This window comes from Dendropsophus ebraccatus, chromosome 9 (assembly GCF_027789765.1).
Source record: "Dendropsophus ebraccatus isolate aDenEbr1 chromosome 9, aDenEbr1.pat, whole genome shotgun sequence".
Classification (NCBI taxonomy): Eukaryota; Metazoa; Chordata; class Amphibia; order Anura; family Hylidae; genus Dendropsophus; species Dendropsophus ebraccatus.
In genome coordinates, this window is record NC_091462.1 from 90,251,510 (window position 1) to 90,275,112 (window position 23,603).

At 47.5% G+C, this 23,603-nt stretch overlaps 2 protein-coding genes across 3 annotated transcripts in view; one reads left to right on the forward strand and one right to left on the reverse strand.

The window, feature by feature from the left end:
• The window catches only part of DNAAF5 (dynein axonemal assembly factor 5), a 46,784-nt gene extending 31,373 nt beyond the window's left edge, over positions 1-15,411 (reverse strand). Inside the window, exons 1-5 of the mRNA XM_069983842.1 lie at positions 14,831-15,411; positions 8,855-9,039; positions 4,863-4,987; positions 3,745-3,863; positions 3,207-3,439 (exon numbers count right to left, since the gene is read on the reverse strand). Of these exons, the coding sequence (XP_069839943.1) occupies positions 3,207-3,439; positions 3,745-3,863; positions 4,863-4,987; positions 8,855-9,039; positions 14,831-15,362 (1,194 nt within the window). The 5' untranslated portion in view covers positions 15,363-15,411. The remainder of the gene's footprint in view (positions 1-3,206; positions 3,440-3,744; positions 3,864-4,862; positions 4,988-8,854; positions 9,040-14,830) is intronic.
• A 1,375-nt stretch (positions 15,412-16,786) lies between these two features.
• PRKAR1B (protein kinase cAMP-dependent type I regulatory subunit beta) overlaps positions 16,787-23,603 on the forward strand; it is a 145,210-nt gene continuing 138,393 nt past the window's right edge. The window contains exon 1 of one of the 2 annotated variants that reach the window (XM_069983843.1): positions 16,787-16,884. The gene's annotated coding sequence lies outside the window, so the exon portion shown is untranslated. The other variant, XM_069983844.1, reaches the window with a different exon arrangement.

A 23,603-nucleotide genomic window follows, 5' to 3' on the forward strand; every position in this document is an offset into this window, starting at 1 on the left:
CACAGATAGTGAGCAGGGAACAAGGAGGAAGAGATTGCTGACCTGACAGGTCAGTGCTTGCTTCCTCCTCAATATCAGGCCCTTAGGGCCCTATTACACCAACATATTATCTGACTGATTTTTTTTAAGCCAAAGCCAGGAATGGATTTGAAAAGAGGAGAAATCTCAGTCCTTCCTTTATTACCTGTTCTCTGTTAATAGTCCATTTCTGGCTTTGCTTCAAAAAACTGTCAGATAATCTGTTGGTGTAATAGGGCCCTTAGGGCCCTATTCCACCGGACGATTATCGTTTGCATAATCGTTAACAATTAACGATCTCAAACGACCGCTATTGCGAAAGACCCGAAAACGTTCACTCATTTCCATGGAACGATAATTGTTACTTATGATCGTAATAGCGATCGTTTTTTCCTTCGCTATTTATTCGCTCTTGCGTTCGTATCTATTGCGAACGACCGAACGATGTCTTATTAAATGCAAATGATTTGCGAAGGTTTTGTGAACGAGCAACGATAAAAAATAGGTCCAGGTCTTATAAAGCGATCAACGATTTCTTGTTCGGTCGTTAATCGTTAACTGCATTTCAACCGAACGATTATCGTTTAGATTCAAACGATTTAACGATAATCTGAACGATAACGATAATCATCCGGTGGAATAGGGCCCTTAGTGTTTGCTCTGATAAGTAATATTAACAATGAGACCTTATGCTGCATTTACACAGAGCGATAATTCACCCGATTAGACAATTAACGATTTCGAAGTAACAATTTTTTTTAATAACGATCAGCGATTAGACGGAACGATATATGGTACGGAAAAATCGTTTTGCGATCGCTTAAGCCTATCTCGCACATAGGTTAAATCGGTGAGTGACTGTTTACACGGAACGATCTGCGAATTTTTGGCGAACGACCAACGATGATTTGTGAACACGTTCAAAGATCGAAATGAACGATTTCCCGCTCGTCGCTTGATCAGTCGCTGCGTTTACATGTACGATTATCGTGCAAATTCGCACGATAATCGTTCTGCGTAAACGCAGCATAATACAGACAGGGCTTTCTAGATCATGTCCAATCAGCTGAATCTACCACAGGTGACTCCAATCAAGGTGTAGAAACATCTCAAAAGGTGATCAAGAGAAATAGGAACCAGAGCTGGATTTCCAGAGTCATAGCAAAGGGTCAGAATACTAATGTCCATGTAAGGGTGCATTCACATGTACAGGATCCGCAGCAGATTTCATGTTGTGTTCAGTAATTTAGATAAAATCTGCTGCGGATCCGCAGCATCAAATCTGCTGCGATACGGTGTGTGTGTGAAGCTACCCCTAAAATTTAGGTTTTACTTTTTAATAAATTTGCAAACATTCCTAGAATTCTGCTCTCATATTGCTAATATAGGGTAATGACTGCAGAATGATGAGGCAAAACTTTTCTTATCTTCGTAGAAAAAAAAAAAAATTGAAGGCGAGAGGGGGAGGGACATTATGTCAGCGATACAAAAAAAATTATATATTTTTAAAATGACCCTCTTAGAAGCTGTAAAATACCAAATGTGAACAGGGTCTAAGAAACATGCTCTCATTTTTTGGATGCAGTTTGGAAAGTGAAAGCAACAAGATGATTGGTTGCTATGGGCAACTGCCTCACTTTTTGCTGGCATCAGTTTTTGCTGTGGATTTGACAGTGTGGATTTCAGCTATTTATGTATATTGGTTAAAGCGTAACTGTCATTTCAGGGCCATTTTTTTAAAAAAAAACATTAAATATCAATAGTACAAGCGATTTTAAGAAACTCTGTAATAGGTTTTATGTACTAAAAGAGTTTCCTTCTGTAGTGAAAAAGCAATCTCCCAGCCTCCCCCCTCACATCAAATGAAGCAGGATTTCTGTCTCCATTATGTGGCTATGGAGAGGGGAGGGGCTGTTAGGAGTGACTGAGCACGGAGGACCAAATAAGGGCCCCATTACATGGCTTGTGCGGCAAGGGCTGTATAATATATATATATATATATATATATATATATATATATAAATTGAAATATGGGGCCGGAAGACACTGTGTGGCTCTATGGCTCAAGTGGGTGCTTCAACATCAGTGGACGGACTCCAAGACCACCTTAGTAGTACAATAATCGAGAAGAGGCGGCACTCCAATATTCAGTGAAAAAAAGAAGATGATTTATTCACCCATCAATGTGCAACGTTTCGATCTCCCAATGAAAAATGATCTTGAAAAAGATCTCATTGGGAGATCGAAACGTTGCACATTGATGGGTGAATAAATCATCTTCTTTTTTTCACTGAATATTGGAGTGCCGCCTCTTCTCGATTATTATATATCTATATATTATATATATATATATATATATATATATATATATATATATATATATATATATATATATATATATATTATCTATCTATATATATCTTGTTAGAGATGTCTGTGCAGCCCTTGCCCTAGAGTAAGTTTATACATACCTCTCCACGCTCCCAGGTGTCCCTTTTTGCTTCTGCCCGGTAACCACAGCCGCCACTGGAACTTCTAAGGCTGTCTCTGAAGTGACAGGCCTCTCAGCTAATCACTGGCCACAGTGCTGTCCCGTCTTGGCCAGTCACTTCAGAGACCAGCTTCGAAGTTCCAGTGGCGGCTGCGGGCGGCAGGCAGGAGTGAAAAGAACACCGGGGGGGGGGGGGGGGGGGGGGGCGGTGTATAAGGTCTTTTTTTTTTCTAACACGGTCCATGAGCAGTCAGCCACACACCACTATTACACGTAGCAATGTGCACTTGGCGGCCAATAATTTCTAGGTTGGAATAAACAACAACAATCAGCAGAGGACCATGTCATCAGCAGATCATTCTCCTTATTACACGGACAGATAATCTGCCGAATTGGCAGAATATTGCTCCGTGTAATAGGGCTCTAAGGATACATTAGGATTTTTTCACTATGGATTATGCATTGTAAGACTGAAATCTGTGGCACCACATGCGATGAATATGGAAAGTGTGCAGTATGCCCTAAAATGTGGACTTTTTCGCAGTTTGTTAATGGGCTTATGTGAAACCTAATCTACAGTACTGCATCACTGCATTGCGAACATGTTGCACCACAAAACAGCCGTATTTGAAAATACCCCAAGTATACCATCTCGCATTAAACACGATCTGAAAGGCAGTACAAAGCACAAACTCACATTGTGGACTACTTTCTCCTCTTCATCCAGACATGACCGATATAAGGTGCTTAGCAGCAGCTCCATGTGCTGAGTAGCATGATCTTCTGCATGAATTAACAAGACTATGAGGAGCTGAGCAGCTTTAATCCGGGTGCCAGCTACCCAGTCTGTTATGTCACGACTAACCGCAGGGAGAATTTTTGAGAGGTTCCTGAATATTAGCTCTCGACATCCCAAGCCAGGCCTCTGTACTAAAAAAATGGAAATATCTGTGTTATGGCATGTACAGAAAGGTGTTATAAATCCAGTAAAATTTCTATAATCCGGCATTAACAGGATTTACTGGTAACATATAACAGGATATTTGCGTGTGCTTACAATGGCTGCAAAAGTCACCACCTGTGCCTGGGCTTCGGAGCAGTGTAGTGGACAACTAACTGGTGAGAACAATGCCTCCTTTTATTAGACATCTGCTGCATATAGACAGATCTCTATTTGCTGTAAACTAGGGCTCAGGCCTCAGTGTCTTATGTCTATGAATGGCATCTTGTCTCACCTCCAGGTGGATAAAATGTAGGACACGGTGCGCTGAAGTCCATCTTATCTTTCAGATCATCTTCATTTTCTTTCTCCCACTGTAAACCAATTTTCTGCCAATAGTTAAGGGCAGTTTGCCTGAATTAAGAAAAAAAATAAATAAATTATTTGAAGAGGTACTTCGGGCTCGGCCGGAAAGGGGGTGGATTTTGAAGCCGCCAGTCACTTATCTACCCGGTTCCAGCGCTGGGTCCTGGATCGCGCCGCCCCATTCTCCCATCCCGCTGCCTGGTCTGAGCTGCGGCTTGAGACGTGACGTCTCAAGGAAGCCCAACGATTCAGCGGCCGAGGCGGGACTCTGCTACGACCGGTGAATGGCTCAGATGTCACGTCTCAAGCCGCAGCTCAGACCAGGAAGCGGCAGAAGGACGGGAGAATAGGGAGGCCCGATCCGATCCGAATAGCGGCCATACAAAATAGACCTGTCAGTTATTTTGTGCGGCCGCATAGAACACCGGCCATAGTGTATACAGCGTATATACACTACGGACATTGTTCTATACACTGCAATGTAATCGCACACTGTCAATAAACAGCGGCCGTTCTTGCAAGTGGGCAACTCCTGCTAGAATATCTCAGAAACAGTGGAGGAATGGAGAAATGGAAGGCCCTAAAACAGGAGCTGTAGGGGCCCAGGACTATCAGGACTAGGTCAGGACCTAAAGAAATAAGCAGCCAATGACGACTTTTCAACGTCTGATCGTTCTCTCTATTACACGGAGGGATAATTGTCGTAATCGTCCTGATTCGGCCGATTATCGCTCCATGTTACAGGGTCCTTACTCTGCCTCTGAGTGAAAGGACGTGAAAAACAATAGTTTTTACACTGAATGTGGTTTTGAAAACTTCATTGATATAAAGTGAAAAAAAAAATGTGTAAAGTGAAAAAAATGTGACAAATGATGTGGATTTCAAACTGTCTGTTCACCAGGTACAATCCTGTTCTGTTAGAAGGGTTCCTCTTAGACATGCTGTGCCATTTTAGGGTCTCCCAGTAACCAGATGGAACCTGGCTGCAATGTCCCATTTCCTAGAGGCAAAAGAACAGATTTGTAGGATGAACACCTAGTTACTCACTTGATGTCAGGAATCTCATCTGTGGTGCTGCTGAGCAGGAGAGGGATTAGTTTATGGAAATAGGAATATCTATCCCGGAGCTCCAACAGCCAGTTCCCAACTACAACAGTAACCGCTTGCCGAACCTGCAAAAGAATAAAGACAATAAATCAGCTCTATCCAAGCAGGAAAACAGATACAGAGCGGAGGTGCCTTGGATTACGAGCATAATTCGTTCCGGGACCGTTCTTGTAATCCAAATCCACTCTTAAACCAAAGCAAATTTTCCCATAAGAAATTATAGAAATGCAGACAAATGGTTCCACATCCCAAAAATAATGATTTATTATTCTGAATAACATGTAAAACAGATGAAACAAACATTCAGAAACAGCAGAATATGTGATATTATAAGTTACTGTACAGTAATGGAGAGGATGGGAAACACAAGGGCTGACAGAGACTGCAGGGAGCAGGAAGGAATGAGCAGGGCAGAAGTGGGCACATACATGTAGCACTCTCTGGGGAGAGAGGGGTTACAGCTATGAAGAGATTATCTCCACAGTCCTGTCCCCTGATGTGAGCCCCAGTCTGAAGTGGATCTGCTATGATTTGGAAGGTGAGGGAGACTTCCTGGGTCAGAGTACAGTGCTGTAGACCACGCTATGCAGACCATGCCCCTCCTCCACTTGCGCTCCCACCCAGTACAGGGAGCTCTTAAAGGGGTAGTGCGGCGCTCAACAATAATTCACAAAATAACACACATTACGAAGTTATACAACTTTGTAATATATGTTATGTTACTGAATGGCCCCCTTCCCAGTGTTTCCCCCCACCCACGCCAGACGCCCGAAGTGTGACTATACTCACCTGATTCGTGTCAACCCCCGTCCGCCATCTTGTGACAATGATGTCATCTTCGGGCGGCTGGCCGAACCGCTCCATCCGTCCTTCGTGCCGGCCCCCCTCTGCTGCATCATCAGCAGCTCAGCCCCAATTGGCTGAGCATAACTGTGCTCAGCCAATCGCGGCTGAGCACAGTTATGACACGGAAGTGGGGGGGGGGTGGCACGAGGAACGGATTGAGCGGTTCGGCCGGTCGCCCGAACATGACATCATTGTCTCAAGATGGCAGACGGGGGTCGACACGAATCAGGTGAGTATAGTGCATCACACTTCCAGGTCTGGCGTGGGTGGGGGGAAACACGGGGAAGGGGGCCATTCACATACATAACATACAGTACATTACAAAGTTGTTTAACTTTGTAATGTGTGTTATTTTGTGAATAATTGTTTAGCGCCGCACTACCCCTTTAAACCAAGGCGATGCTCTTAAACCAAGTCACAATTTTGAAAAACAGTGAGCTCTTAAACCAAGTTACTCTTAAACCAAGGTACCACTGTATATCTATTTATCTAAAATATCAGTGTTGCAAAATAAAACAAGCTACCCTGCGAACATGCTGAAAAAGTACCCCCCCCCCCCCCCATTATATAGATAGTACAGACAGTAAAGGTCTCAGGACTCTTATTTCGGAAATGAAAAGAAAATTACATATCTGAATACCCCAGCATATAATAGGGGAGGGCGCCTATCTTGAAGGCTATGTCCGGAGGATGGCCGCCATCTTGAAACCGTCATATTGGATAAAGGGCAAGTTTGTCAACAGGAAGGTGGTCATGCAGCATATGAGAGAAGACCAGAATAGTTACAGAAATGAATAGCCACAATTACATTTGCTATATCTCTTATATCAGAAGTGATCAACACAGTAAGGTGCAACGACACCTGGGAACAGTCCCTATGCACAGCTATTTGACGTGTTCAATGTGCTGTCTCTGGTGCTGAACACACAGTTGAAGGTGCTGGATAAAATCTTAATTAGATCATTACTGTAACTTTCGGTGTTGATAACTTTTAAAGCACAAGAAATATTGCTAATCTAATTGTGACAATGTATATCAGACAATGCTGATCTTCTTCGATATGCTACACGACCACCTCCCATTGGTAAAACTTGACCTTTGTCCAATATGGGGATTTTCAAGATGGCGACCATATTCCAAACATGGTCTAAAAGATAGCTCCCCTCACCTATTACTTGTTGGAGTATTCAATCCAAAACTGATGTCTATAGCCGAACCCAACAGTTCTCCCAAGTGTATGTGCGTCTTTGTGTAAGCCAAGGGGCGGACATGTCCTGTCTGAACAGTCTGTCACGTCACAGCTCTCGCCCACAATTCTGTTTCTAGTACAGCACTCTCTTAAAATGGCAGCATCTGCGACATGTCCCTTTAAGGTCTCAGTCTCCATTTTCGTCCAGAGAGGAGCACTGCTGATGGATGCGATTGCCCCCAATTAATAGCGTGCACCTCTATTACTAAATAACAGCTTGTTTTGATTGAAGAAGTTAATGATGAAATTGTTGGATGGGAGTGAAAGGTATTTGCTGGCATCTCAGGCTTGTTATGCCAACCATCCTACTGAAGAGCTTCCTCTTTGGCAAGCGCTGCTCCAACCCACTCGCTACGAGCGGACCCATCTCACGATTGAGAAAGCTGTGACAACAGACCCATCATAACCTTTACAAGATGTGTGGGGAGGGAATGTGGAGCCTGGCTGGCGGTACAATCGCTGGGAATACTTAGGCTGGCTCTATTATACTGACACAATAAAACCCTGATCTGCAGAAGAAAACCTGCACTCTCACAGAACCTAAATGGTGGAAAAGGTATTAGTTTTATCCTATATGAACAAACCAAAAATCTAAAGCTGCCCCCCTCCCCGCCTGATGCTTTATATCCCTCAAATAGAAAAGGAAATGATAAAATAACAGCACGAGTTGATTTCTTGCACAAGGTCTTTAAAGGCTTTTCTGTCTGTGGAAAAATCACAGTATCTTTGCTCAGTAACCAAAACCAGGAGTGGATTGAAAACACAAAAAGGCTATATTCATTGAGTAGATGGCCGTCATTTAAAGGGAACCCACTAGCCTAATTGGGCTGATATGGTTCCCTGGAGCACTGTATACAGCTCCTGAGCAGCCTGCAGCACGTACCGGCCGCAGCAGATGCTGTATACCGGTGAAAAAGAGGTTTTATTACTGGGGTGCGCGGCAGGCAGAGGCGAGGAGGTAGTCATCTGGGCCTCTCCCAGCCCGTGTCTAGTCACCGCTCTCTGCCTGTCAGCGCCCTCGGAGGGATGAATGACAGGGAGAGAGACCTGATACTGGCCTCTCTCCCTGTCAATCATCCCACCGAGCTCGCTGACAGGCAGAGAGCAGTGACTAGTTATTGGCAGGGAGCTGTCCACATGACTACCTCCTTGCCTCTGCCTGCCACGCACCCCAGTAATAAAACCTCTTTTTCACTGGTATACAGCTTCTGCAGCAGCCGACACTCTAGGCCACGCTAATTTGACACAGGGCTGCAAGTTTAAAAGTTGTTCTTCAGGACAATAACTGCATCACCTGCCGAACGGACCCTAGGACAGATCTTGGATTAAAAGCAGCTATCTGATGGTACAAGCGGTTTGGGGGGGGGGGGGGGGGGTCAGATTGTGGGTACAGAGTTGCTTTAAATCCATTGATCCCTGTTGTGCAGAGCAACAGTGTGCTGAGGAATCCCTAAACTGCAGAGAGCTAGCAAAGGCAAGTGGCTGGTAGAGCTAAGAGAGATGCCTGGTCAACAGCAAGTATATACAGCTAGAGATTTCTAGTGATCAGGGGTCAGTATTGATCCCTAGCTGTCAAGTATGCTGCTTTATTCCAAAAGGAGACCAACAAATCAATTGATCTCTAGTCACCAAGCAAATACAAGTCGGCAACAGAGAGCAAACAGGGTGAAGGATCTTCGGCCAACAAATACAACAAGTCCTTGTTGAAAGGTCGCCAGAAAAGTCAGGTATTCTTCATCGGGCAAAAAAACCCCAGCAAGGAATCCTGTGTTCAACAATGAACAAGTGAGGCAGGGACACCTTGCATATGTAGTTCACCTCTGCTGATCACACCTACCTGAGGCGCATCATCAAACAGTCTCTGGGCTAGATGAGACAGGACATCGTCCACAGACTTGCCATTGCCGTACTGTATGACCGTTCCCGTCGTCTGGATGACAGCTACACGGACTTTAGAATGCTGGTGGGAGATGGTCTGCATCAGCGGTTTGATGAGAGATTCAGACTGCAGGTGAAAATGTTCTGAAAAATAATGTCATCAATATAAGGAAACATTAAACGTTATGGCCACATCAGCAACCTGTTCTTTTACAGAACAAAGTAAAGCAACTTTGCTGCAGTTCTTTATTAAAGGAGAAGTCTGACGAAAAATGTTATTAAAGTTTTGTATTGCCCCCCAAAAGTTATACAAATCCCCAATATACACTTATTACGGAAGTGCCCATAAAGTGCTTTTTTCCCTGCACTTACTACTGCATCAAGGCTTCAAGGGTAGTGCGGTGCTACATTTATTCACTAAATAACACACATTACAAAGTTATACAACTTTGTAATGTGTGTTATTTAGTGAATAAATGTGTAGCACTGCACTACCCCTTTCACTTCCTGGATAAAATGGTGATGTCACGACCCAACTCTCAGAGCTGTGCAGGCTGTGGCTGCTGGAGAGGATGATGGCAGAGGGATGCTCAGTGTTCCTCCAGTGCCCTGTGTCCCTCAGTGTCCCCCTGCCATCATCCTCTCCAGCAGCCACAGTCCGCACAGCTCTGGGAGTCGGGTCGTGACATCACCATGTTATTCAGGAAGTGACATCACCATGTTCTCCAGGAAGTGACATCACCATGTTCTCCAGGAAGTGACATCACCATGTTCTCCAGGAAGTGAAGCCTTGATGCAGTAGTAAGTGCAGGGAAAAAAGCACTTTATGAGCATTTCCCGTAATAAGTGTATATCGGCGATTTGTAAAACTTTTGGGGGGCAATACCAGAGCTGCGGAGTCGGAACTAGTTTTGGCTGGAGTCAGAGTCGGAAAAAATGTACCGACTCACTTTAAAAAAAAATCTTAGAACAATTTAAAATTGAATTTTATAAGTTTTGCTCATCAATATATATTATGAGCAACATTCTAATAGGACACTGGCCCTATTACATAAGGGTGGTTGAGGAAAAGTTGTCGGTCACTATTTGGCAGTTTGTTTCTGAGCTAGAAGAGTCCATTGTGTGGGGGGAGATCTGTGCTGTTCTCTTCCTGGATGCTGGATGATTGTATATGAGCAGCAGTGTAATATGAAGATATCCTGTGTAATATAGAGGAGGAGGAGAAAACATAAGTAGTGCAGCAGTATCCTCTGTCCTCAATGTGGTGTTTTTCTTCAGTGTTATATGGCAGCAGGCTGTGTGTATGTGTGTGTGCTATGGCTGCAACAGGCTGTGTGTGTGTGTTTGTGTGTATGTGTGCTATGGCTGCAGCAGGCTGTGTGTATGTGTGTGTGCATGTATGCTATGGCTGCAGCAGGCTGTGTATGTGTGCGCTATGGCGTGCCCCCACACCCACAGTGACCCCTCTAAATCACTATGTGTGACTTCTCTATATCACTATGGCTGACCTCTATATTACAGGTCCTACAGGCATTGTTAGCAGTGTTTCTGTGTATATGGTGAATATTTAGTTAGAAACATAGAAGACTGTCAGCAGGAAAAGGCCACCTGCTCCATCTAGTCTAGTTGTAAGTAGTTCAGGACATAGAGGCTGGAGACTGGCTGCAGCCACTGCACGCACAGGAGAAGGTGCTTTATATCTTTCCTCATTCCCTCAAAAGTCGCCGCAGGATCATGTAGGACATTAGGGAGAAGCTGCTGAACCAGTGTGATAAATAACTCCCCTGGTATCTGACCTGCCATTTATGAAGGAGCAGGAGTCGGACCTGATCAAATTCAGGAGTCTGAGTTGGAGCTGCAGCTTACCAACTCCACAGCCCTGGGCAATAAAATACTTTAATAAAAATTTTCACCGGACTTCTACTTTAAACATCTGCTACTAGTCTGTATCTACAGCTTCTGTGCAGATCTATGTGTCTCCATGGTTATGGCTTACAAACATTCCCTGTGTAGCAGTGATGGGGAACATTCAGCCCTCCAGCTGTTGCAAAACTACAATTCCCATCATGCCTGGACAGCCAAATAGCTGCCCAGGCATGATGGGAATTGTAGGGGTTTTTTTTTGCTTTGTTTGCTTTATATAATAGTAACTGATCACTGCACTACAGGGGCTTTGGGACCTGACAATTAAGGCCCTTCGGCTGTTACAAGACTACAATTCCCATAATTCCCGGACAGCCAAAGCTAAAGCTTTGGCTCTCCAGGCATAATGGGAATTGTAGTCTTGTAACAGCTGGAAGGCCTCAGTTTGACACCTATGTAATGATGTGGATCACATGACACATGAGTCACATGACCCGCTTCATATCTGTCCAGGCCATCTGTCAGACTTGCATTTATAATGTTGCGGTTCAGTATAAGGAGCACATGCCAAGTGTAACAAAGCGTCTCCATTTACTGTCTGCCATATGATGGGTGCCCACCCTGTGTCCACCTCCATGCCCTCACCTGGTGTGCTCTGGGCATAGCTGGCAGCATATGATGGGTGCCCACCTCCATGCCCCTCACCTGGTATGCTCTGGGCATAGCTGGCAGCATATGATGGGTGCCCACCCTGTGCCCAGCTCCATGCCCCTTACCTTGTATGCTCTGGGCATAGCTGGCAGCATATGATCGGTGCCCAGCTCCATGCCCCTCACCTGATAAGCTCTGGGCATAGCTGGCAGCATATGATTGGTGCCCATCCTGTGCCCAGCTCCATGCCCCTCACCTGGTATGCTCTGGGCATAGCTGGCAGCATATGATGGGTGCCCAGCTCCATGCCCCTCACCTGGTATGCTCTGGGCATAGCTGGGAGAATATGATGGGTGCCCACCTCCATGCCCTCACCTGGTATGCTCTGGGCATAGCTGGGAGAATATGATGGGTGCCCACCTCCATGCCCCTCACCTGGTATGCTCTGGGCATAGCTGGGAGAATATGATGGGTGCCCACCTCCATGCCCTCACCTGGTATGCTCTGGGCATAGCTGGCAGCATATGATGGGTGCCCATCCTGTGCCCCTCACCTGGTATGCTCTGGGCATAGCTGGCAGCATATGATGGGTGCCCATCCTGTGCCCCTCACCTGGTATGCTCTGGGCATAGCTGGCAGCATATGATGGGTGCCCACCCTGTGCCCCTTACCTTGTATGCTCTGGGCATAGCTGGCAGCATATGATGGGTGCCCACCTCCATGCCCTCACCTGGTATGCTCTGGGCATAGCTGGCAGCATATAATGGGTGCCCACCCTGTGCCCCTCACCTGGTATGCTCTGGGCATAGCTGGCAGCATATGATGGGTGCCCACCCTGTGCCCCTCACCTGGTATGCTCTGGGCATAGCTGGCAGCATATGATGGGTGCCCACCCTGTGCCCCTCACCTGGTATGCTCTGGGCATAGCTGGCAGCATATGATGGGTGCCCACCCTGTGCCCCTCACCTGGTATGCTCTGGGCATAGCTGGCAGCATATGATGGGTGCCCACCACCTGGTATGCTCTGGGCATAGCTGGCAGCATATGATGGGTGCCCACCTCCATGCCCTCACCTGGTATGCTCTGGGCATAGCTGGCAGCATATGATGGGTGCCCACTCTGTGCCCCTCACCTGGTATGCTCTGGGCATAGCTGGCAGCATATGATGGGTGCCCACCCTGTGCCCCTCACCTGGTATGCTCTGGGCATAGCTGGCAGCATATGATGGGTGCCCACCCTGTGCCCCTCACCTGGTATGCTCTGGGCATAGCTGGCAGCACATGATGGGTGCCCACCCTGTGCCCCTCACCTGGTATGCTCTGAGCATAGCTGGCAGCATATGATGGGTGCCCACCCTGTGCCCCTCACCTGGTATGCTCTGGGCATAGCTGGCAGCATATGATGGGTGCCCACCACCTGGTATGCTCTGGGCATAGCTGGCAGCATATGATGGGTGCCCACCTCCATGCCCTCACCTGGTATGCTCTGGGCATAGCTGGCAGCATATGATGGGTGCCCACCCTGTGCCCCTCACCTGGTATGCTCTGGGCATAGCTGGCAGCATATGATGGGTGCCCACCCTGTGCCCCTCACCTGGTATGCTCTGGGCATAGCTGGCAGCATATGATGGGTGCCCACCTCCATGCCCTCACCTGGTATGCTCTGGGCATAGCTGGGAGAATATGATGGGTGCCCACCTTCATGCCCTCACCTGGTATGCTCTGGGCATAGCTGGCAGCATATGATGGGTGCCCATCCTGTGCCCCTCACCTGGTATGCTCTGGGCATAGCTGGCAGCATATGATGGGTGCCCACCCTGTGCCCCTCACCTGGTATGCTCTGGGCATAGCTGGCAGCATATGATGGGTGCCCACCCTGTGCCCCTCACCTGGTATGCTCTGGGCATAGCTGGAAGCATATGATGGGTGCCCACCCTGTGCCCCTCACCTGGTATGCTCTGGGCATAGCTGGCAGCATATGATGGGTGCCCACCTCCATGCCCTCACCTGGTATGCTCTGGGCATAGCTGGCAGCATATGATGGGTGCCCACCCTGTGCCCCTCACCTGGTATGCTCTGGGCATAGCTGGCAGCATATGATGGGTGCCCACCCTGTGCCCCTCACCTGGTATGCTCTGGGCATAGCTGGCAGCATATGATGGGTGCCCACCCTGTGCCCCTCACCTGGTATGCTCTGGGCATAGCTGGCAGCATATGATGGGTGCCCACCCTGTGCCCCTCACCTGGTATGCTCTGGGCATAGCTGGCAGCATATGATGGGTGCCCACCCTGTGCCCCTCACCTGGTATGCTCTGGGCATAGCTGGCAGCATATGATGGGTGCCCACCCTGTGCCCCTCACCTGGTATGCTCTGGGCATAGCTGGCAGCATATGATGGGTGCCCACCCTGTGCCCCTCACCTGGTATACTCTGGGCATAGCTGGGAGAATATGATGGGTGCCCACCTCCATGCCCTCACCTGGTATGCTCTGGGCATAGCTGGCAGCATATGATGGGTGCCCACCCTGTGCCCCTCACCTGGTATGCTCTGGGCATAGCTGGCAGCATATGATGGGTGCCCACCCTGTGCCCCTCACCTGGTATGCTCTGGGCATAGCTGGTAGCATATGATGGTGCCCACCCTGTGCCCCTCACCTGGTATGCTCTGGGCATAGCTGGCAGCATATGATGGGTGCCCACCCTGTGCCCCTCACCTGGTATGCTCTGGGCATAGCTGGAAGCATATGATGGGTGCCCACCCTGTGCCCCTCACCTGGTATGCTCTGGGCATAGCTGGCAGCATATGATGGGTGCCCACCCTGTGCCCCTCACCTGGTATACTCTGGGCATAGCTGGGAGAATATGATGGGTGCCCACCTCCATGCCCTCACCTGGTATACTCTGGGCATAGCTGGCAGCATATGATGGGTGCCCACCCTGTGCCCCTCACCTGGTATTCTCTGGGCATAGCTGGCAGCATATGATGGGTGCCCACCCTGTGCCCCTCACCTGGTATGCTCTGGGCATAGCTGGGAGAATATGATGGGTGCCCACCCTGTGCCCCTCACCTGGTATGCTCTGGGCATAGCTGGAAGCATATGATGGGTGCCCACCCTGTGCCCCTCACCTGGTATGCTCTGGGCATAGCTGGCAGCATATGATGGGTGCCCACCCTGTGCCCCTCACCTGGTATGCTCTGGGCATAGCTGGCAGCATATGATGGGTGCCCACCCTGTGCCCCTCACCTGGTATGCTCTGGGCATAGCTGGCAGCATATGATGGGTGCCCACCTCCATGCCCTCACCTGGTATGCTCTGGGCATAGCTGGCAGCATATGATGGGTGCCCACCCTGTGCCCCTCACCTGGTATTCTCTGGGCATAGCTGGCAGCATATGATGGGTGCCCACCCTGTGCCCCTCACCTGGTATGCTCTGGGCATAGCTGGCAGCACACTTGCAGCTCTCCTTCTTGACATCAGGGAAGGGATCCACTATCGTCCTCTGTAGTATCCTGACCATGTCATCCAGGTAGGGGCCCAGCCTGCGGCCACACACCTCCGCCAGCAGGGTGAGCAGCTGGGTGAGGGCCAGCCTCAGCTCCTCGGAGGGCTCCATGATCTCAGGGCCCCCCAGCCGCTGGCTGATGGCTGGCACCAGGTATGGCAGCGCCTCCTCGGGTCTGGGCACACTGGTGATACAGTGGCTGAGGATGTGGATGGCGATCTCCCGGCACTTCTCCATGGGGTCTGACAGGCACTTGAGCAGCGGCTTCAGTAACTCCCCGAAGACGTCCTGCAGCACCCCGCTGGAGAGGCGCCGGTCCTCGGCTTCTTTCTGGATGGAGACCAGGGCCCTCTTCCTGGTGCTCTTATTGTCGTCATTCAGGCAGTTGAGGTGCCGGGCCAGGGCCTGAGACACTTCACTAGCCGCACGTTGCTCTCCGTCCGCCGCCATGTTGGTAACCCTTGGTAACCAAGCGCTTCCTCGTACACAGCCAAGTAACGGCGCATTCAACTGCGCGAAGCTTTATCAACAACGCACGCGAGGCGAACACTACGAAAGAGCGTGTGCTGTGGTCGCCAGGCAACCCCTCACAAAGGGTCGGTTACGCCCACCTGTGTAATGACTCGATGCAGTTGAGCTATTGAGGCTAAAAAGATTTTCCCCCATCAACCAACCAATGGCTTGGCTCTTATTGGTTGCTATGGTTACACTGTATAGTTTTTAATAAATGATAATGCAGTGGTCCTCGATTGGTTGCAAAACTGCAGTTTCGATCATATCTTGACAGTCGCTGGGCATGATGGGAGTTGTAGTTTCATACAGGTTACATAACACCAACTAGTAGCTCTTCAACTGCTACAGGACTACAACTCCCATCATACCACAGCGACTGTCGGCAGTCAGGGCCTATACATGTTGTAGTTTTGCAACATTGCAGCATTGTGCTGGTCCTATGTTATACCTCCTGGAAGTACATGAATAAACTGACAACTGGGCGGTTCCAGCTTGGGGCGTGTCCAAACACAGTCTATTACTCTATGCACCAGGACAAATGATATAATTTGGTAAAGTAAAAATGCCCTTTAAATCTGTGGAGTTTTGACCTGATGGTTGGTGTGGCAAAGAAAACACGAGGTCATCAAGTAATTTTATAAAATTTCACATCCTGTTGCAGTAAAGACAGAAGTGGTGACATCAGTGATAATAGTGACAGCAGGGGTGATAATAGTGACAGCAGGGGTGACATCAGTGATAATAGTGACAGCAGGGGTGACATCAGTGATAATAGTGACAGCAGGGGTGATAATAGTGACAGCAGGGGTGATAATAGTGACAGCAGGGGTGACATCAGTGATAATAGTGACAGCAGGGGTGACATCAGTGATAATAGTGACAGCAGGGGTGATAATAGTGACAGCAGGGGTGACAGCAGTGATAATAGTGACAGCAGGGGTGATAATAGTGACAGCAGTGGTGACATCAGTGATAATAGTGACAGCAGGGGTGATAATAGTGACAGCAGTGGTGACATCAGTGATAATAGTGACAGCAGGGGTGATAATAGTGACAGCAGGGGTGACATCAGTGATAATAGTGACAGCAGGGGTGATAATAGTGACAGCACTGGTGACAGCAGAGATCCTAGTGACAGCACTGGTGACAGCAGGTATAATAGTGACAGCACTGGTGACAGCAGAGATCCTAGTGACAGCACTGGTGACAGCAGGTATAATAGTGACAGCACTGGTGACAGCAGGTATAATAGTGACAGCACTGGTGACAGCAGAGATCCTAGTGACAGCACTGGTGACAGCAGGTATAATAGTGACAGCACTGGTGACAGCAGAGATCCTAGTGACAGCCACACCGCCAATAGCAATAAAAGAGATGCGCGAAAGCGAGGTTGTGTGACGTCAGAGGCAGCAGTGTCAGCGCTGGAGCCCGGGCCCCGGCACCTCTCATCCCCGCTCCGGTAAGCCGCCTCATACACCGGCCGCCCTGACAGCCCCCCGTCCCCCCGCCCAGCCCGCAGCCCCCTCCCCTCCCCGGCTCTGCAGCATCCTCTTCCTTCCGTCCTCCCTGGACACCTAATAAAGGTAAGCAGCAGCCCGCTCCCCCTCCATCCCTGGCGGGCGGGGGGCACACACCGGGGACCCCCGTGCACACGCACACATACACCGGGCAGTGCACAGTGATAGCAGTGTGAGCCGGGTGCCGGCCGTGCTGTGTGCACTGCGCTGTAAACAACCCCCCCTCCTCCTCCGGCTTATCGCTGCTCACACTGCTGCCTCCTCTCCCCGTACAGCCGGGCAACCTCCATTATACTCGGCGCTGTACACTCATCACATACACCGCGATACCGGGGGCCTAGCTGGTGTAGCAGAGCTGAGGTGCTCGCTTCGCCCTGTCAGGCTGCATTGTCGCCGTTATAATTCTCAGAGCTGACAATGCAGAAGGTTTTCCTGCAGTCCTAGGGGAACCAGAGTCTGATCTCACACTGGAAGCCAGGCTCAGCTCTGCTACATCTGTACAGTGCAGCTACAGACAGTATAACCCTGCTGGAAGCCAGGCTCAGCTCTGCTACATCTGTACAGTGCAGCTACAGACACTATAACCCTGCTGGAAGCCAGGCTCAGCTCTGCTACATCTGTACAGTGCAGCTACAGACAGTATAACCCTGCTGGAAGCCAGGCTCAGCTCTGCTACATCTGTACAGTGCACTGCAGACAGTATAACCCTGCTGGAAGCCAGGCTCAGCTCTGCTACATCTGTACAGTACACTACAGACACTATAACCCTGCTGGAAGCCAGGCTCAGCTCTGCTACATCTGTACAGTGCACTGCAGACAGTATAACCCTGCTGGAAGCCAGGCTCAGCTCTGCTACATCTGTACAGTGCAGCTACAGACACTATAACCCTGCTGGAAGCCAGGCTCAGCTCTGCTACATCTGTACAGTACACTACAGACACTATAACCCTGCTGGAAGCCAGGCTCAGCTCTGCTACATCTGTACAGTGCACTGCAGACAGTATAACCCTGCTGGAAGCCAGGCTCAGCTCTGCTACATCTGTACAGTGCACTGCAGACAGTATAACCCTGCTGGAAGCCAGGCTCAGCTCTGCTACATCTGTACAGTGCACTGCAGACACCATAACCCTGCTGGAAGCCAGGCTCAGCTCTGCTACATCTGTACAGTGCACTGCAGACACTATAACCCTGCTGGAAGCCAGGCTCAGCTCTGCTACATCTGTACAGTGCACTGCAGACACTATAACCCTGCTGGAAGCCAGGCTCAGCTCTGCTACATCTGTACAGTACACTGCAGACACTATAACCCTGCTGGAAGCCAGGCTCAGCTCTGCTACATCTGTACAGTGCACTGCAGACACCATAACCCTGCTGGAAGCCAGGCTCAGCTCTGCTACATCTGTACAGTGCACTGCAGACACTATAACCCTGCTGGAAGCCAGGCTCAGCTCTGCTACATCTGTACAGTGTACTGCAGACACCATAACCCTGCTGGAAGCCAGGCTCAGCTCTGCTACATCTGTACAGTGCAGCTGCAGACACTATAACCCTGCTGGAAGCCAGGCTCAGCTCTGCTACATCTGTACAGTGCACTACAGACACTATAACCCTGCTGGAAGCCAGGCTCAGCTCTGCTACATCTGTACAGTGCACTACAGACACTATAACCCTGCTGGAAGCCAGGCTCAGCTCTGCTACATCTGTACAGTGCACTGCAGACACTATAACCCTGCTGGAAGCCAGGCTCAGCTCTGCTACATCTGTACAGTGCAGCTACAGATACTATAACCCTGCTGGAAGCCAGGCTCAGCTCTGCTACATCTGTACAGTGCACTGCAGACACTATAACCCTGCTGGAAGCCTGGCTCAGCTCTGCTATATCTGTACAGTGCAGCTACAGACACTATAACCCTGCTGGAAGCCAGGCTCAGCTCTGCTACATCTGTACAGTGCACTGCAGACACTATAACCCTGCTGGAAGCCAGGCTCAGCTCTGCTACATCTGTACAGTGCAGCTGCAGACACCATAACCCTGCTGGAAGCCAGGCTCAGCTCTGCTACACCTGTACAGTGCATTGCAGACACTATAACCCTGCTGGAAGCCAGGATCAGCTCTGCTACATCTGTACAGTGCACTGCAGACACTATAACCCTGCTGGAAGCCAGGATCAGCTCTGCTACATCTGTACAGTGCAGCTACAGATACTATAACCCTGCTGGAAGCCAGGCTCAGCTCTGCTACATCTGTACAGTGCACTGCAGACACTATAACCCTGCTGGAAGCCAGGCTCAGCTCTGCTACACCTGTACAGTGCACTGCAGACACTATAACCCTGCTGGAAGCCAGGCTCAGCTCTGCTACATCTGTACAGTGCACTGCAGACACTATAACCCTGCTGGAAGCCAGGCTCAGCTCTGCTACATCTGTACAGTGCACTGCAGACACTATAACCCTGCTGGAAGCCAGGCTCAGCTCTGCTACATCTGTACAGTGCACTGCAGACACTATAACCCTGCTGGAAGCCAGGCTCAGCTCTGCTACATCTGTACAGTGCAGCTGCAGACACTATAACCCTGCTGGAAGCCAGGCTCAGCTCTGCTACATCTGTACAGTGCACTGCAGACACTATAACCCTGCTGGAAGCCAGGCTCAGCTCTGCTACATCTGTACAGTGCAGCTACAGACACTATAACCCTGCTGGAAGCCAGGCTCAGCTCTGCTATATCTGTACAGTGCAGCTACAGACACTATAATGAGTGATGGTTCCGGCACTCCAAGGAGGTTAAAATCCAATACTTTATTTCATAGAAGCCATAAAATCATGCTGCAAGACAACACCGACGCGTTTCGCGCGCATGCGCGCTTAGTCTTGGTATAATGCATGCTACGTGTAACACATGTTTAAAAGCAAAGCAGCCTATCGTAACAAGGTAATCCAACCTGGGATACAGGTGTAAGAGCAATTTAGCATAATTGTAATGTGAAACCAATGTGGGCGTGGGGGAGATGCGGACAAGGGAAGCCGGACATAATGTGCGGTGAATGCCGCATGATGAAAAAGAGAAGTCTGAATAGGGATGACACCAAGAATGCAAAAATAGATAAGAGGACAAAGGAATACAGGAAAAATATATATATGTAAAAGAGAAGAAAAAGAGAAGAAAAAGATCAAAGGTGCCCCTATGGGAGCTAAATTCTCACCCACTTTGGCGGGTCTGTTCGTGGCATGGTGGGAGGAGCGGTACATCTTTTGCCATTCTAATCCCTTCTCCTCTGCCATACGTTGGTACGGTCGTTATATCGACGACGTGCTGATTGTGTGGCAGGGGAGAAGAGAAGATGTCACTAATTTCTTGCGGTACTTTAATGACAATGATAATAATTTGCAGTTCACTCACCAAACTCACCTCGAGTATATTTCCTTTTTGGATATTATGTTGACAGCTAACTTCATTTCACACTCAGTGGACACTTCATTATTCAGGAAACCATCTGCTGGTAACACGCTGTTACATGCCACCAGCAATCACCCAGCTCATACTGTCAGATCAGTGCCGATTGGGGAGCTCACCCGGGTTAAACGGGTTTGCTCCTCCCCCGACACTTACAGCACACAAAGCGCTGAAACATGTCAACGCATGATTGACCGTGGCTACAAACATAGTCATATCAACAGAGCCCTAAAATTGGTCTCTCGCAGACCTAGAGTGACACTGTTACAAGAGAAAAATAATAGGGAAAACACTACGGTACACCGTAAAACCCCTCTACACACACCAGTAACTTTCTCCACTCGCTATTCCACTGAGTATCCGCAAATTATCAAGATTCTAAACAAAAATCTAAATATACTTAGACAAGACTCAGTTCTCAGCGACTTCATTGATGGAGGAGTACGCAGTGTGGCACGAAGAGGCCACACACTGGGTGATCAACTTTCGCCCAGTATCTTATCTCCACTCCATACCCATTCACCACACAACATCTTGGGCTGCCACAGATGTGGACTCCCGAGATGTAATATGTGTAGATACATGCTTCCTACTAGCACGTATACCGACAGTGGCAATACCCAAACCTATAAAATCCAGGACAACATTAGTTGCGAAAGTGATCATGTTGTGTACATAATCGAGTGTAGATCTTGTCACTTAAAATACGTGGGCTGTACCATACGCAAATTAAAAAGAAGAATTAGTGAACATGTAACAGACATTAGAAAGGGTCATACCACAAGCTCCTCTGGTGCAGTAAAACATTTTCTTGAGCAACATCGTGGTAACATGTCCTCGTTCACATTCTACGGCATTAGGATAGTCCAAGCTGCTGTGAGAGGGGGGAATCGACAGCGAGCATTATTACACAAGGAAGCTGAGTACATTTTCAAACTCAATACCCGTTTTCCAAATGGATTAAATTTCAAAAATGATTTATTATACCACTACACTTACTGAGCTTTTATGCTATTGATATGATCCATTTGTAAGAACATGTGATATTCCAATTATTATTTTACTGTTATTTATACACATATGTGTCTTACGTAACATGCTCAGTCACGTATGTACTCATGTTTTCATATACATATTTGTATTTACCCTATTTGGAATTTTCACCTCCCCTCTCTTTTTCTTCTCTTTTTCTTCTCTTTTACATATATATATTTTTCCTGTTTTCCTTTGTCCTCTTATCTATTTTTGCATTCTTGGTGTCATCCCTATTCAGACTTCTCTTTTTCATCATGCGGCATTCACCGCACATTATGTCCGGCTTCCCTTGTCCGCATCTCCCCCACGCCCACATTGGTTTCACATTACAATTATGCTAAGTTGCTCTTACACCTGTATCCCAGGTTGGATTGCCTTGTTACGATAGGCTGCTTTGCTTTTAAACATGTGTTACACGTAGCATGCATTATACCAAGACTAAGCGCGCATGCGCGTGAAACGCGTCGGTGTTATCTTACAGCATGATTTTATGGCTTCTATGAAATAAAGTATTGGATTTTAACCTCCTTGGAGTGCCGGAACCATCACTCATTTCTGCACTTTCCATGTATTCTGCGACTGGCTATCGCTGGAACCGTGCACCCTCCTGAAAAAGACTGTGACCGACATTCAATTATTGAGGTGAGCTGACTGTCCTTCATTTTCTCTTGTACAGACACTATAACCCTGCTGGAAGCCAGGCTCAGCTCTGCTACATCTGTACAGTGCACTGCAGACAGTATAACCCTGCTGGAAGCCAGGCTCAGCTCTGCTACATCTGTACAGTGCAGCTACAGACACTATAACCCTGCTGGAAGCCAGGCTCAGCTCTGCTACATCTGTACAGTGCAGCTACAGACACTACACAGATGGGGATTGTGTTACTGGGCTTAGGTAGATAGTGTCATGGTCCCAGCTAATACAGTGACAGCACAGTTGGCTGTACAGATAACACTGTCATAGTAGTGATATAGTATACACAGATAGTACAGTCATAGTAGTGATATAGTATACACAGATAGTACTGTTATAGTAGTGATATAGTATACACAGATAGTACAGTCATAGTAGTGATATAGTATACACAGATAGTACTGTCATAGTAGTGATATAGTATACACAGGTAGTACTGTCATAGTAGTGATATAGTATACACAGGTAGTACTGTCATAGTAGTGATATAGTATACACAGATAGTACTGTTATAGTAGTGATATACACAGATAGTACTGTCATAGTAGTGATATAGTATACATAGATAGTACTGTTATAGTAGTGATATAGTATACACAGATAGTACTGTCATAGTAGTGATATAGTATACACAGATAGTACTGTTATAGTAGTGATATACACAGATAGTACTGTCATAGTAGTGATATAGTATACATAGATAGTACTGTTATAGTAGTGATATAGTATACACAGATAGTACTGTCATAGTAGTGATATAGTATACACAGATAGTACTGTTATAGTAGTGATATACACAGATAGTACTGTCATAGTAGTGATATAGTATACACAGATAGTACTGTCATAGTAGTGATATAGTATACACAGATAGTACTGTCATAGTAGTGATATAGTATACACAGATAGTACTGTTATAGTAGTGATATAGTATACACAGGTAGTACTGTCATAGTACTGATATAGTATACACAGATAGTACTGTTATAGTAGTGATATAGTATACACAGATAGTACTGTTATAGTAGTGATATAGTATACACAGATAGTACTGTCATAGTAGTGATATAGTATACACAGATAGTACTGTCATAGTAGTGATATAGTATACACAGATAGTACTGTCATAGTAGTGATATAGTATACACAGATAGTACTGTCATAGTAGTGATATAGTATACACAGATAGTACTGTTATAGTAGTGATATAGTATACACAGGTAGTACTGTCATAGTAGTGATATAGTATACACAGATAGTACTGTCATAGTAGTGATATAGTATACACAGATAGTACTGTTATAGTAGTGATATACACAGATAGTACTGTCATAGTAGTGATATAGTATACACAGATAGTACTGTCATAGTAGTGATATAGTATACACAGATAGTACTGTTATAGTAGTGATATAGTATACACAGATAGTACTGTCATAGTAGTGATATAGTATACACAGATAGTACTGTTATAGTAGTG